Source organism: Scyliorhinus torazame, chromosome 28 (genome assembly GCF_047496885.1).
Source record: "Scyliorhinus torazame isolate Kashiwa2021f chromosome 28, sScyTor2.1, whole genome shotgun sequence".
Lineage (NCBI taxonomy): Eukaryota > Metazoa > Chordata > Chondrichthyes > Carcharhiniformes > Scyliorhinidae > Scyliorhinus > Scyliorhinus torazame.
The window spans coordinates 2089640-2104972 of NC_092734.1; the positions used below are offsets into that span (position 1 = coordinate 2089640).

General features: G+C 46.1%; 1 protein-coding gene across 1 annotated transcript in view; it reads right to left on the reverse strand.

Moving 5' to 3' along the window:
* Nucleotides 1-1699: 1699 nt before the first annotated feature.
* Nucleotides 1700-15333, reverse strand: part of LOC140403473 (pro-neuregulin-3, membrane-bound isoform-like) — a 439024-nt gene continuing 425390 nt past the window's right edge. Inside the window, exons 6-9 of the mRNA XM_072491373.1 lie at nt 15185-15308; nt 14429-14553; nt 3973-4158; nt 1700-3854 (exon numbers count right to left, since the gene is read on the reverse strand). Of these exons, the coding sequence (XP_072347474.1) occupies nt 3359-3854; nt 3973-4158; nt 14429-14553; nt 15185-15308 (931 nt within the window). The 3' untranslated portion in view covers nt 1700-3358. The remainder of the gene's footprint in view (nt 3855-3972; nt 4159-14428; nt 14554-15184; nt 15309-15333) is intronic.

The following is a 15333-nucleotide window of genomic DNA, read 5'->3' on the forward strand; positions in this document are numbered from 1 at the left end:
ACTGGGGTACGGGTTCCACACACACTGACTCTCACTGGGGAACGGGTTCCACACTCACTGACTCTCACTGGGATACGGGTTCCACACACACTGACTATCACTGGGGTACGGGACCCACACACACTAACTCTGACTGGGGTACAGGTTCCACACGCACTGACTCTCACTGGGGTATGGGTTCCACACACACTGACTCACTGGGGTACGGGTTCCACACACACTGACTATCACTGGGGTACGGGACCCACACACACTGACTCTGACTGAGGTACAGGTTCCACACACACTGGCTCTCACTGGGGAGGGGTTCCACACACACTGACTCTCACTGGGGTACGGGTTCCACACACACTGACTGGGGTAGGTGTCCCACACACACTGACTCTCACTGGGGTACGGGTTCCACACACACTGACTCTCACTGGGATACGGGACCCACACACACTGACTCTCACTGGGGAACGGGTTCCACGCACACTGACTCTCGCTGGGGTACGGGTTCCACACACACTGACTCTGACTGGGGTAGGTGTCCCACACACACTGACTCTCACAGGGGTATGGGTCCCACACACACTGACTCTCACTGGGGTACGGGTTCCACACACACTGACTCTCACTGGGGTACGGGACCCACACACACTGACTCTCACTGGGGAACGGGTTCCACACACACTGACTCTCACTGGGGTACGGGTCCCACACACACTGACTCTCACTGGGGTACGGGTCCCACACACACTGACTCTCACTGGGGTACGGGTCCCACACACACTGACTCTCACTGGGGTACGGGTCCCACACACACTGACTCTCACTGGGGTACGGGACCCACACACACTGACTCTCACTGGGGAACGGGTTCCACACACACTGACTCTCACTGGGGTACGGGTCCCACACACACTGACTCTCACTGGGGTACGGGACCCACACACACTGACTCTCACTGGGGAACGGGTTCCACACACACTGACTCTCACTGGGGTACGGGTCCCACACACACTGACTCTCACTGGGGTAGGTGTCCCACACACACTGACTCTCACTGGGGTACGGGTCCCCCACACACTGACTCTCACTGGGGTAGGTGTCCCACACACACTGACTCTCACTGGGGTACAGGTTCCACACACACTGACTCTCACTGGGGTATGGGTTCCACACACACTGACTCTCACTGGGGTACGGGTTCCACTCACCGATTCTCACTGGCATATGGATTGCACATTACTAGAGGGTCTCGCCATGGTGAGTTTTAACACTTTTGTTGCCCATTCAGGGGAACCAAATGCTAGTACTGTTCTTATCCACAATGAAACATGTAACAGTGTCAGACGTTCTGTATCCTGTTCCTCCTTCTCCCGACCCCCACTACCCGAGGTACTGGGCAGTTACTCACAGTCCTATCGGCAGTGACTTGCCACCATCTCGTCTCCTGTTCATGTTACTGTGAGTCATCGCTGGGTCATAAACCTGGAACTCCCTCCCTAACAGCACTGTGGGTTTACCTACACCATGTGGACTGCAGCAGTTCAAGAAGGCATTTGAGCAGCACCTCCTCGAGGGAAATTAGGGATGTGTAATAAATGCTGGACTGGCCAGTGATACCCATGTCCCAGTCTCCTAAAAGAGAAATTGTTTGCAAGAAACACTTGGAGCAACACCTAAGGAAAAGGCAGAATGGAAGAGGCTGAAGGAAGATTTTTAAATTATTTTTAATCCATACATCATGGGATCCAACAAGTTTATGGTGATGAAAAGGCCCCAATCACCTGTACCAACTGGTCAAATTATCCGAATGAGGTTAGTGAGACCACCCGCTCTGCAAAGTCCCAGTAATAGCTGAAGCTTGGTCAATGGTGGTAGATTGGGGGTGGAGGGCGGGGAGGGGGGGGGGGGGGCATATGGTAGGGAGAGAGAGTGGAAGGGGGAGATGATGGTTAGGGAGAGGTGTGGGGTAAGGAGGTGCTGGGGATGGAGCAGGGGTGATGCCAGGGAGGGCAATGGCGATTGTGGGAGAAGGATGGCCCTCTGGGTCGCAGCCTTTACACTGATTGTGCCCAATGCTGGAACGATGTTGAATTAAATCCATACATGAACCCCATTCTGTGCTGGACCCTCCTGACTATTGGGGCTCTTATTCCTCCAGCACTCGCCTGATCACATCTGATGTTCTGGAGTTAGAACCAGAGGATAACAAACCTCAAGTTAAACATTCAGCTCAAACTAAATGCCCTTCGATGGGGTGACCGAGGCAACAATACTAGGCCTTGATGGACCAATATTACTCAACGACCCAGATCTTTGCAAACACACGCCATTGGAGAACAGCAGGGGTACAGCGCTGTTTTACTGGGGTTTCCAGGGTTACCCAGCAAGGGTACAGCGCTGTTTTACTGGGGTTTCCAGGGTTACCCAGCAAGGGTACAGCGCTGTTTTACTGGGGTTTCCAGGGTTACCCAGCAGGGGTACATCGCTGTTTTACTGGGGTTTCCAGGGTTACCCAGCAAGGGTACAGCGCTGTTTTACTGGGGTTTCCAGGGTTACTCAGCAGGGGTACAGCGCTGTTTTACTGGGGTTTCCAGGGTTACCCAGCAGGGGTACAGCGCTGTTTTACTGTGGTTTCCAGGGTTACTCAGCAGGGGTACAGTGCTGTTTTACTGGGGTTTCCAGGGTTACTCAGCAAGGGTACAGCGCTGTTTTACTGGGGTTTCCAGGGTTACTCAGCAGGGGTACAGCGCTGTTTTACTGGGGTTTCCAGGGTTACCCAGCAGGGGCAGAGTGCTGTTATATGGGGGGAATTATTTTCTCAGCACAGAAGCTTTCTCTTTCATTTGATTTCTCTGGACCAGTGATGGTCATTCCAGAACTTTCCATTAAACAAGACCCAGAGGTTAAACCCATTCTGGATTGCAGCCAATCAGCTGGAGTGTGCATCATACTACAGTACAGGACTGTGTTAATCACTGGTCTAACTCGCTGTCCTGTGTAGCTCATATCCCAGACCTAACCGATCAGAATGGCAGTGGAAATGTCCAAAATACCATTTAGTTTTTGAATGTGAGGTTGTGTGGCAGAGAAGGAGCTGACACGCCCTTTAATCCCGATGACATTCAGTGAAATACAGCCATACACACAGCCATTGGGAATAATAGGCACTAAGATCTTCACCAGAACAAAAGAAAAGTTATTTGATAAAACAATACAAAATAGTTTCCATAAACCACTATGGGGGCAACTGACTATTTGGTTTCTAATTAAATGCTTTAAATAAATGCATATAAATAATTTCTCTTTTTTTCTTATTCTCTCCTTTGCCCAGTTTCACAATGTGATGAAAATAGTTACCAGAATGTCACTTCCCTAAGTCGCAGTCTCTGTACTGTTCCTGTCTCACCAGAAATGGCATCTCCTCGGCAGAAACCACTGGCAGAAATGCCGTATTTTCACTTGCTCGCTCCTCACACTCGTTAATCAGTTCATAGTCCTCAGCCTTTCGACTGGCATATGCCAAGATCTGGATCTGTTGCTGTGCATTCTGAAGCAACATCTCCACTTGTTGGTGCTCTACTCCATGGACTGGGGTATTGGGTGCGCTGGCAGTAACCAACCCGGGACGAGAGGACTGAGAGTGATGCTCAGGGCTGTCAGACACTGGATTCTTCATCTGAACCTGGACACAACTCTTCTCTCCCATCGATGGAGTTACAGGAACTGAGGCTGCCCAGCAGTGAGGAACCACGTTTTTATCTTTGAACTCCAAAGCACAAAGCTGGATAGCTCGGAGGGAGGGTGCGGGATGCAGAACATTAAGAGACATTTCAGGAGATTTCCAACAAGTGACTGAAGGTCTAAAAAATGATAAGAATTGGGGAAAACATATCAGAGAGTCAGCAATAAATGTTCACAGCGCGAAGGGCAAATCAGCTGTTTAACACAGACAGGGAATCAACAAAACCAGGTACCTACCCTTTGTTGACTAAGCAATCCTTGGTTGAAGCTTGAATCTGGCTATTTGTACTGGGAGACCTTGAGTCTGGAGGTTCTACAACTGCACTCAGTGAACCCTGTGGTAAAGGTGCAGCTGGTCCTGGACTGACCTTCGATGACAATCTGCCCAGTTGCCTCGGACTAAGGGAGGAGGATGGACAATACCTGTGGGAAATTAGAGTGGCCACACAATATTTAAATGAGTGATTAATCCCTTGGGTCCAAACTGTGGCAAAGTGCACAAAACAGTGGAATGCTGGAATTTCTGTCCCTATGTCCCTATGGCAACACCCCCCAATATTGCCCTGTGGACTGTGTTCTGTCACAGCCCCTATGAGTATGGTGACACTGTCTGTGCTGTTTAACTCCAGGAATGTGCCATTGTTGTTGCCAGAGTGTTGGAATTTCTCATCGCCTCCCAGATCCACCAGGTCCAAGATGATGCACAGAGGGTGAGGAGGAAGGGAGAGGTCTGAGGGGTAACAGAGTTGCTGACTATATTGGGTATCTCCACTACGCTTTGGGGCTTTGCTGTTCATTCTACAACTTTCAAACTGCAAATCACAAAATGCAGGATAACAGTGAGAATTCTGAAGGTTTGTCATGAGAGGTTACAAACAGTTCTGGGTCATTACTTTGTGAATCTTCATCATCTTCACCTGTGAAGCATTGTGCAGGAAGTGAGAAGCAGTGGGCTAGATTCTCTGATTTGGAGACTATGTCCCCAGGCTGGTGTGGGAACGGTGGGAAACTGGCGCAAAGCAGCTACTGATTCCCCGGTTTGCAGGGGGCTAGCAGGACGGCAGCGTAGCGCACCCAGCCCCAGCTGCCGATACTTCCCAGAGAATTGCCAGGTCCATGGCCCCGCATGTACGTGGCGGACCCGGCCCACGAAATAGTCCCCCCCCCCTTCGGATGGCTCGCCCGCCCACGACCGCCCCCAGCCCCGAATAATGTCCCCCTCCTGCCCACGGATCGGCCCTCCCTGACTGTGGAGGCACTGGACTGAGACCGCAGCCCCACGCCGAGTTCCCGATGGGTGAGACCACATGTGTCCCGCACCGTCGGGAACTCAGCCTGTCGGGGGCGGAGCACCAGGGGGTGGACCTCAGGCGATGGCCTGAGGCCGTCGATACGTGGCACCTACGCTGCTTTGTAGGGGCCGGAGCCTCACAAAAGCAGCGCCGCCCCCGATTGGGTCAGGAAATGTGATTCTCAGGCCGTTCGCCCAATGCGATTTCGGAGTCAGCGACCGGAGAATCCAGCCCAGTGTCTTTCTTTACATCACAATAACAAGCCAAAGCCAATTAAAACGTAATTCACTCCCTTAGACTTTCTAATAGTGTTTAAATCACCATCAGAAAATGACTCTTGTTCCCTGACTGCCCAGACCCGAGATCCTGTCGCAATGTGTTGATTTGCCAATTGTCCGAACAATAGTTTTCTCAATTGCCAGTCTAATTCTACTGATGATATTTACTATTCTTTCTTGTTCTTATTTTTACCCTGTATTGTTTGATTGAAAACAGCTTCTTGGGATGAGGCCAGCTACTTGCAGAATGACACATGTCAGGTGAGATGTCCAGGTGAAGAGGACCAGTTATCAGGGTATGAGCTACGTGAGGTGGATTGTGCAGAGACTGTTGACCAGGTAACTGAGATCTTTGCACACCCAGAGAGTACAGGACCTGCAATGTGTCCCACTGACTTTCAACACCCATCTTCGACGTCACAACCCCAGGCGACGACCGACAAATACCCCAAATTAAACGTGAAGTATGATAAGGGGCGGGTTCTCCGATCCCCCGCCGGGTCAGAGAATCGCCGAGGGGGGCGGCGTGAATCTCGCCCCCGCCAGCTGCCGAATTCTCCGGCGCCGGAGATTTGGCGGGGGCGAGATTCACGCTGTGTCGGTCGGCGGCCGCTGATAGCGGCTCCCCCCGGTGATTCTCCGGCCCGCGATGGGCCGAGTGGCCGCCCGATTTTGTGCCGGTCCCGCCGGCATAAATTAGAGTAGGTCCTTACCGGCGGGACCTGGCGGCACGGGGGGCCTCCGGGGTTCTCGGGGGGAGGGGGGCGTGGGGGATCTGGCCCTGGGAATTGCCCCCACGATGGCCTGGCCTGCGATCGGGGCCCACCGATCCACGAGCGATCCTGTGCCGTGGGAGCACTCTATTCCTCCGCGTCGACTGGTGTGGTCCTCAGCCATGGCCGACACGGAGATGATCCCCTCTGCGATTGTGCGGGGATGACGCCAGCACACGCTGGCACTCCAGCAAATGCGCCAACCCGCGCCGGCCGGCGGAGGCCCTTGGGCACCGGTTGGTGGGCCGCCAAGCCCCTTCCCCGCTGGCCGGCGCGGCGCAAACCACTCCGGCGCCGGCCGAGCCCCTGAAGGTGCGGAGGATTCCGCACCGGCGGCCCGACGCCAGAGTGGTTCACGCCGCTCCTCGGCACCGGGACCCCCCGCCCCGCCGGGTAGGAGAGAATCCTGCCCAAGAAATTGAACAAAACCAGGTTAAAGTCAGGTGAACTGACTTCACCTGATGAAGGAGCAGCGCTCTGAAAGCTTGTGATTTCAAATAAACCTGTTGGAATTTAACTTGCTGTTGTGAGACTTCTTATGGGCAGCACGGCAGCACAGTGGTTAGCACTGTTGCTTTACAGCTCCAGGATCCCAGGTTTGATTCCCCGCTGGCTCACTGTCTGTGCGGAGTCTGCACGCTCTCCTCGCGTCTGTGAGAGTTTCCTCCAGGTGCTCCGGTTTCCTCCCACAAGCACGAATGACGTGCTTGTTAGGTGAATTGGACATTCTGAATTCTCCCTCTGTGACCCGATCAGGCGCCGGAGTGTGGCGACTAGGGACTTTCCACAGTAACTTCATTGCAGTGTTAATGTAAGCCTACTTCATAATTTAAAAATCTTTATTGTCACAGGTAGGCTTACATTACACTTCAATGAAGTTACTGTGAAAATCCCACATTCCGCCGCCTGTTCGGGTACACAGAGGGAGAGTTCAGAATGTCCAATTCACCTAACAGCACGTCTTTCGGGACTTGTGGGAAAATCAGAGCACCCGGAGGAAACCCACGCAGACACGGGGAGAACGTGCAGACTCCAGTCAGTGACCCAAGCCGGGAATCGAACCTGGGACCCTGGAGCTGTGAAGCAACAGTGCTAACCACTGTGCTACTGTATTACCCACTTGTGGCAATAATAAAGATTATTATTATTACTGTGCCCATTCCAGTCTAGCGCCGGCACCTCCACATCTTGAAGTATGATGAAAACTGAAAATATATTTGTCCCGATATCTACCGCCATTGACAATACCAAGGGAGCTTCACTCTATTCCTAACCTCATGCTTTACCAGTCCTGGGAGTGTTTGATGGGACAGTGTAGAGGGAGCTTTACTCTGTATCTAACCCCGTGCTGTACCTGTCCTGGGAGTGTTTGATGGGGACAGTGTAGAGGGAGCTTTACTCTCTATCTAACCCCGTGATGTACCTGTCCTGGGAGTGTTTGATGGGGGCAGTGTAGAGGGAGCTTTACTCTGTATCTAACCCCGTGCTGTACCTGTCCTGGGAGTGTTTGATGGGGACATTGAAGGTAGAGCTTTACTCTGTATCTAACCCCGTGCTGTACCTGTCCTGGGAGTGTTTGATGGGGACAGTGTAGAGGGAGCTTTACTCTGTATCTAACCCCGTGCTGTACCTGTCCTGGGAGTGTTTGATGGGGGCATTGAAGGTAGAGCTTTACTCTGTATCTAACCCCGTGCTGTACCTGTCCTGGGAGTGTTTGATGGGACAGTGTAGAGGGAACTTTATTCTGTATCTAACCCCATGCTATACTTGCCCTAAGAAATAGGGACAGTGTAAAGGGAATTTTAAAATCAGGAACTTTCCTTTAAATGTTTTGAGTGTTGCTGAACAAAGAGACATGTTGAAGGTTTTCATCTTGCACTCATTAGGACATTTGAATACCGATATAAGGGGAAAACAACAATTTATACTGTACGAAAAGGGAATGCTAATTTGATGGCAGTTGGGCTCTGGTTGGTCGACGCATTGCCATGGAGGATGCACCAGTTGATGGTGACTGACAGATAACTGCCAAGCATTGTTTGAAATTTAAACCAAGCTGCTTGACCCTGTTATGGGCCAGGGTTTAGGGAACCCCAAAGTGTATCATGGAGTTCACATGACCCACGTCTTTTAATAGATTATCGCATGGGGAGCACATGGCCCACTCTACAGGAGTGGTACAGCAGAAATGGAAAAGTATTTTTAAAAAGCAAAACAATGTTTATTCTATGAACTCAAGTCAACCTTTTCAAAACATACAGTGAACATCTTAGCAACCATTAATTCAAATACAACCCCCAAAGACTACAACACTAAGTAATCCTTTAAGCTTTCCTTTTAACATCCATATGACTTAAAAACACCTTTGACCAGAAGCACATCAGGGTAAAGTCACTACTGAAAACATTTATAATTCTGAATTCACTAAATGATCAAGAGATAGTCTTTTGATGGCAGAGAGAACAGCAGTACACCTGCTTGGTCTGGCTTCAGTTCCAACGCTGAAAACAAAACTAAAACACACCCTGTAGCCTGCTCAAAAATGAAAGTAAAAAGCTGACAGACAGCCCAGCTCCACCCGCTCTCTGACATCACTGCAGTAGTAAACACCAATTTCTTAAAGGTACTCACACTACAGATATTTATATACACACCCATTTATAAACATCCATTTCTTAAAGGTACTCTCACATGACACCTCCCCCTAAGAAAAAAAACCCATCAACTTCAAGATGTATTCATTTTACACCTTTTCACTATCCTTTAAGAAATGCATACAGTAAATATACTTTTTTGTTTCATAAAAAACAACACACGCAAACAGATATAACAATATAGTCCATTTTTGTTCTTCTTCCTCCAACTGAGATCCTTCTCGATTGACAGTCTTTTTGAACAAGAAGGTCTCTGCACGTTCCATTTATCTACGCCTCGGCATTTCTCTTTAAAGTCAGATACTTTAGATCAATCTGATCGCAGAGTCCCTTGTAATTCTCCAACACAGGAGCATTGGGTATCACAGCTTTCAGGCAGTCAAATGCCTGTTGAAAGTCCGCTGTCCACTGAAAGTTTCAATGTTTCTTCAGCAAGTCCATCAGTGGAGCAATCATGCTGCAAAACCTTTGCACAAATGTTCGATCAAATCCACTCATGCCAAGAAATCGCATTATTTCCCTTTGTCTCAAAGGTATTGAAAACTCCTCAATAACTGTTGGTTTCACATCCCGTGTGACCATTCGACCCTGTCCGATTGTATGGCCAAGGAAAGTGACTTGGTCTTTTCTAAATTTACTTTTGGCTAAGTCTATCCCCAGACCCGCCTCCTGAAGTCCATCAGATGTTTTAAATGTTCTGTCCATGTCTGGCTGAAAATTACCAGATCGTCGATGTATACCGCACAATTGGGTAATCCTGAAACAACTTTGTTTATTAACCGTTGAAATGTGGCTGGTGCGTTTTTCATGCCAAATGGCATAACTTTGAATTGGTATCTACCATCTGGAGTCACAAAAGCTGAAATTTCCTTTGCCCTTTCGGATAAAGGTACCAGTAACCTTTAAGTAAATCCAGTTTGGAAATAAATGCTGACTGTCCCACTTTCTCAATGCAATCCTCCAAACATGGGGTAGAATAAGAGTCCGTTCTTGTAACTGCATTAACCTTTCTATAGTCCACACACAACCTTTGGGTACCGTCTGGTTTAGGTACCATCACTATGGGTGAGCTCCATTGGCTGCAATCCACTTCAATTGTGCCATTATGAAGCATATTCTCAATCTCTCTGTTAACTTGTGCCAATTTTAAAGGGTTAAGTCTATATGGATGTTGTTTGATAGGAACAGCATTCCCCACATCTACATCATGTATAGCCATTTTAGTGCTTCCCAATTTATCTCTACAAACTTGCCCATGTGATATCAATAACTCTTTCAGGTCAGTCCGTTTTTCCTCTGGAAGGCAACTCAACAATTTATCCAATTTTTAAGAACATCCTCATTTTCCAATTTAATTTGAGGTATGTCAAATTCACAGTCATCTGGATTTGGTTCGTCACTTTGAGTTAGAATCATTAAAACCTCCTCCTTTTTCTCTCCTTCCCTTTTAAAGTACCTTTTAAGCATATTCACATGACACACTTGGTGAGTCTTCCTTCTATCTGGTATTTTTACCACATACTTCACCTCACTTAATTTCCTTTCAATCTGATACGGTCCACAAAACCTAGCTTTTAAAGGTTCACCTACCACTGGTAACAACACTAAAACGTTATCTCCACTGGCAAAACTACGAACTTTGGATTTCTTGTCCGCTCCCCGTTTCATCACATTTTGTGCAACTTTTAAATGTTGTCTAGCCAATCCACCTGCTCTATTTAATCGTTCCCTAAAATTGGACACGTAATCCAATAATGTAAGTTCCAATTTCTCACTCACCAATTTTTCCTTAATCAACTTAAGTGGTCCTCTTACCTCATGACCAAAAATTAGTTCAAAAGGATTAAATTTGGTAGACTCATTAGGTGCATCCCTAATTGCAAACAGTACGAATGGAATTCCTTTATCCCAATCCTCTGGATAATCTTGACAATAAGCCGTGAACATTGTCTTTAATGACTCATGCTACCTTTCTAATGCTCCCTGCGATTCTGGATGGTACGCAGTTGATTTAAGTTGTTTTGTTCCAAAGCTATCCATAACTTCTTTGAATAACCTTGAGGTAAAATTTGATCCTTGATCCGATTGTATTTCTGTGGGTAGTCCATATCTAGTAAAGAATTTAAGTAACTCCTGCACAATCTTTTAGCTGTAATATTACGTACTGGAATGGCCTCTGGAAACCTAGTAGGCACATCCATTATAGTCAAAAGATATTGATTTCCACTTTTCATTTTAGGAAGCGGTCCTACGCAATCAATTAGGACCCTTGTAAAAGGTTCCTCAAATGCTGGAATGGGTATTAAGGGCGCTGGTTTTATCACTGCTTGAGGTTTCCCTATCGCTTGACATGTGTGACATGATCAACAAAATTTAACTACATCTTTATGTAGTCCAGATCAATAAAAATGTTTCTGGATTTTAGCTTGAGTTTTCCTTAACTCCAAATGACCTCCCACTGTAACCTCATGTGCAACTCGCAACACCTCCTTTCGATACCCTACCGGCAATACTACTTGATGAACTTCCGCCCACTTTTCATCCGCCTGCATATGTAAAGGTCTCCATTTTCTCATCAAGACTTCTATACCCTGCCGGCAATACTACTTGACGAACCTCTGCCCACTTTTCATCCGCCTGCTTATGTAAAGGTCTCATTTTCTCATCAAGACATCACTTTTACGGTCATAACACTCTGGTATACACTCAGATTCCTCTTCCGTGTATGTTTTCTGATACATCCGTTTTATTTCTATATCTTTTTGTTGTAACTCTGCCAATTTTCCTGAACTAAATATATCCGCCTCATCTCCACCTGTTTTTGTTCTTTTTCAACCATCTGATCAAAAATCGTTTCTGATAATTGCACTTCAACTTCATCTTCACTCTTTGATTTCTCCTCTTGTCTTAATCTGTGACTTTGCGACATTGTTACTACACAATCCGGAAAAATCCAAGGATATTCGTCCTTCAACACTTCAGTTGTCTGATTTTCCACTGGCTGATCAACCCAAGTAGGCATCACTCCCACCTGCGATCCAGCTATATCATTATCCAATATAAACTGTATTCCTGGACAAGATAGTTTCTCTATTACCCCTACTACCACTTCACCACTCTTCACTGAACTTATTAATCACCTCTTGATCAGGCTGTACAATCTTTTGCACCTCCTTCGCATCATTTGGGCTTTCCTTTACCACTTTAAGAAACTCCACTGTCTTATCCTGTTTTACCACATCAGCCTTCCCAGTGCTTTTCTTCAACCACCAACACTGTGACTTTACATGGCCTAGTTTATTACAGTGAAAACATTTGAAACTTTTCATATCTTTTCCACCCTCCTGGATTTCTTTTTTAATCTGAGGTACACTCTCCTTTTATCTCCATCAGATCACCTTTACCTTTACCACTTGAGTATTTCTCATGTCCCCAGTTTCTATCCCTCACCGGCTGAAACTGATGTCGGAAACCAAGCTTTGATTTATGAACTAATTCAGAATCATCTGCCATTTCTGCTGCTAATCTCGCAGTTTTAACCCTGTGCTCTTCCACATGAGTTCTCACTACATCAGGAATTGAACTTTTAAACTCCTCCAAAAGTATAACTTCTCTGAGAGCTTCATACATTTGGTTTATTTTCAAAGCCCTTTTCCACCTAACAAAATTACTCTGTTTGAGTCTTTCAAACTCCAAGTATGTTTGACCAAATTATTTCCTTAAATTTCTAAACTTTTGTCTGTAAGCTTCAGGCACGAGTTCATATGCACCTAAGATGGATTTATTCACCTCCTCATACGTCCCAGATACCTCCTCCGGTAGTGATGCAAACACTTCACTAGCCCTACCTATCAGCTTTGTTTGAATCAGTAATACCCACATGTCCTGAGGCCATTTCATTTGTTTAGCTATCTTCACAAATGAAATGAAAAAGGCTTCCAGCTCCTTCTCGTCAAACCTTGGCAATGCTTGGACACATTTAAATAGATCCCCACCAAGCCTTCGACTTTGACGCTCTTTCTCACTATCCTCATCGCTATCATCCAACTGTACGTTTCCCTTTACGTCTGTCAATTTTAACTGACTGTCATGTTTCATGGCCACTTTCTCTCTCTCTTTATCTTTTTCCCTGATCTGTATCTCCCTTTCTCTTTCTTTTTGTTCTGCCAGGGCTATTCTTTCTTTTCTTCTTTCTTCTCTCTCCAATTCTTTTTCCACTCTCTCTTTCTCTTTCCGCTCTATCTCTTTCTCTTTCCTTTTCCTCTCTTTCGTATTCAAGCTACTTTAATTCTTTCTCATGTTCCATTTGTTTAATTTGTAACTGAATTTTTGCCATTTCCAATGACTCAAACTGTATCTCAGGCAACTTTAAATGCTTAGCCACCGCCATAATTACCTCATCTTTTCGCATTTTGTCAGGTAATGTTAACTGCAATGATTTTGCCAAATCTAACAGTTTGCTTTTAGTCTCTGTCCGTAAGGTACTACATGTGACCATCTCCACCCCTAAAAACTTCAGAGCCTCTGAAAGAGCCATTGTCCACAACACAATCCCTACTTAAACTGAAATACCACACCTGAAAAGCAACCACAATATGCTTACCCCTCACTGTCTTTAAATTCACTAAGCCAATCCAATAGATAGACTTTTATCCCGGACGAGCCCCCAATTTGTTATGGGCCAGGGTTTAGAGAACCCCAAAGTGTATCATGGAGTTCACCTGACCCACCTCTTTTAATAGATTGTGGTATGGGGAGCAAACGGCCCACTCTACAGGTGTGGTACAGCATAAATGGAAAAGTATTTTTTGAAAGCAAAACAATGTTTATTCTATGAACTCAAGTTAACCTTTTTAAAATATACAGTGAACATCTTAGCAACCATTAATTCAAATACAACCCCCAAAGACTACAACACTTAAGACAGAAGTTGATAAATTCTTGATTTCTCGAGGAATTAAGGGCTATGGAGAGAGAGCGGGTAAATGGAGTTGAACTCAGCCATGATTGAATGGTGGAGTAGACTCGATGGGCCGAATGGCCTTACTTCTGCTCCTATGTCTTATGGTCTTATGGTCTTAATCCTTTCAGCTTTCCTTTTTGACATCCATACGACTTAAAAACACCTTTTACCAGAAGCACATCAGGTTAAAGTCACTACTGAAAACATTTATAATTCTGAATTCACTAAATGATCAAGAGATAGTCTTTTGATGGCAGAGAGAACAGCAGTACACTTGCTTGGTCTGGCTTCAGCTCCAGCACTGAAAACAAAACTAAAACACACTCTGCAACCTGCTCAAAAACAAAAGTAAAAAGCTGACAGACAGCCCAGCTCCACCCACTCTCTGACATCACTGCAGTAGTAAGCACCCATTTCTTAAAGGTACTCTCACTACAGATATTTATATACACACCCATTTATAAACACCCATTTCTTAAAGGTACTCCCACATGACAACCCTGATTGATCAAGGCATTTCCCTGGAGAATGAATTTGCAAATGATGAGTCACGCAAGGTGGCAGATCTGAAGCGCCATGATATGCCAAACGCTGCAGATACTGGTATTCTTGCAAAGTGTCCTGATGAGTGCAGGGTGAAAAGCTTTGATATGTCTCTTTTTCCAGCAATTATCACTAATATGTATAAATGTATTAGTTGAGTTCTGTTTGGATGTTTCCAACTTTGTTCTACCTTTGCTGTTTGCCTTTTGGGTTGCTTGATGCTGATGTGTCAGTTGGGGAGGATCCAGGACCTGAAAACTTTGATTCCAGAATTTTGCATCTTCCTTCCCCAATATTGCTGCCTGACTTTGTGAACTGAAAAATAAAACATCAGATCAAAATCCAAGAGTTGTTTATCAAATGGCTCCACATTCCGTGTCCGTTTCCTGACATGAGTGGGTAACTGCACTGAACAAGGAACATTCAGTTATATTGACAACAATGTGCCACATTCTATTTTTAGGACCCCAGATGATGGAAGCAGACAAGCAAAAATAGGCCTTTTATTCCAATTGACCTTTGTGCAACTCCCCTTCCCTCTCTATAATCCAAAACCTTATTTGCCTTTAAACCTTCAAACCTTTAAATCCATTTTTGGCTACATTTAATGCAAAATGGGAAGCAAATTGTTGACAGAATGGAGCAAGCAGCAGGTGTGAGAGGCTTCCTGATTGCACTCGCTTCCAGGAATATTGGAAGAAAATAGATAAAGTTTCAAAGTAGGAATTATGAGCCAGCTCTTTCTATGGTTCACTGCTTAGGGATGTTCAAGCAACAATTAGGAAACTGCAAAATCAGGACGGGGGTGTGGGTAACAGCCAGCAACTGAATATCCATGCATTAACTGACTGCAGTTATTGTTGGTAGATCTTATAAAACCTCTTTAATCTAATTGGGAGCCATCCTGTCACAGGAACTGTCATTCATATAGCTGCATTCTGCTTACATTTTCCAGCTGTAACACATTCTGTTGTGGGTGATTTGCTGTGGACAGTTCAGAAGTGTTCAGACTGTAACTTTTCCCAAAGCGAATTTCCTTGGCCTGATCTCGGAGTTTTTGTCTTTGTTTCCTGTTATAATATAAAATGAAACAGT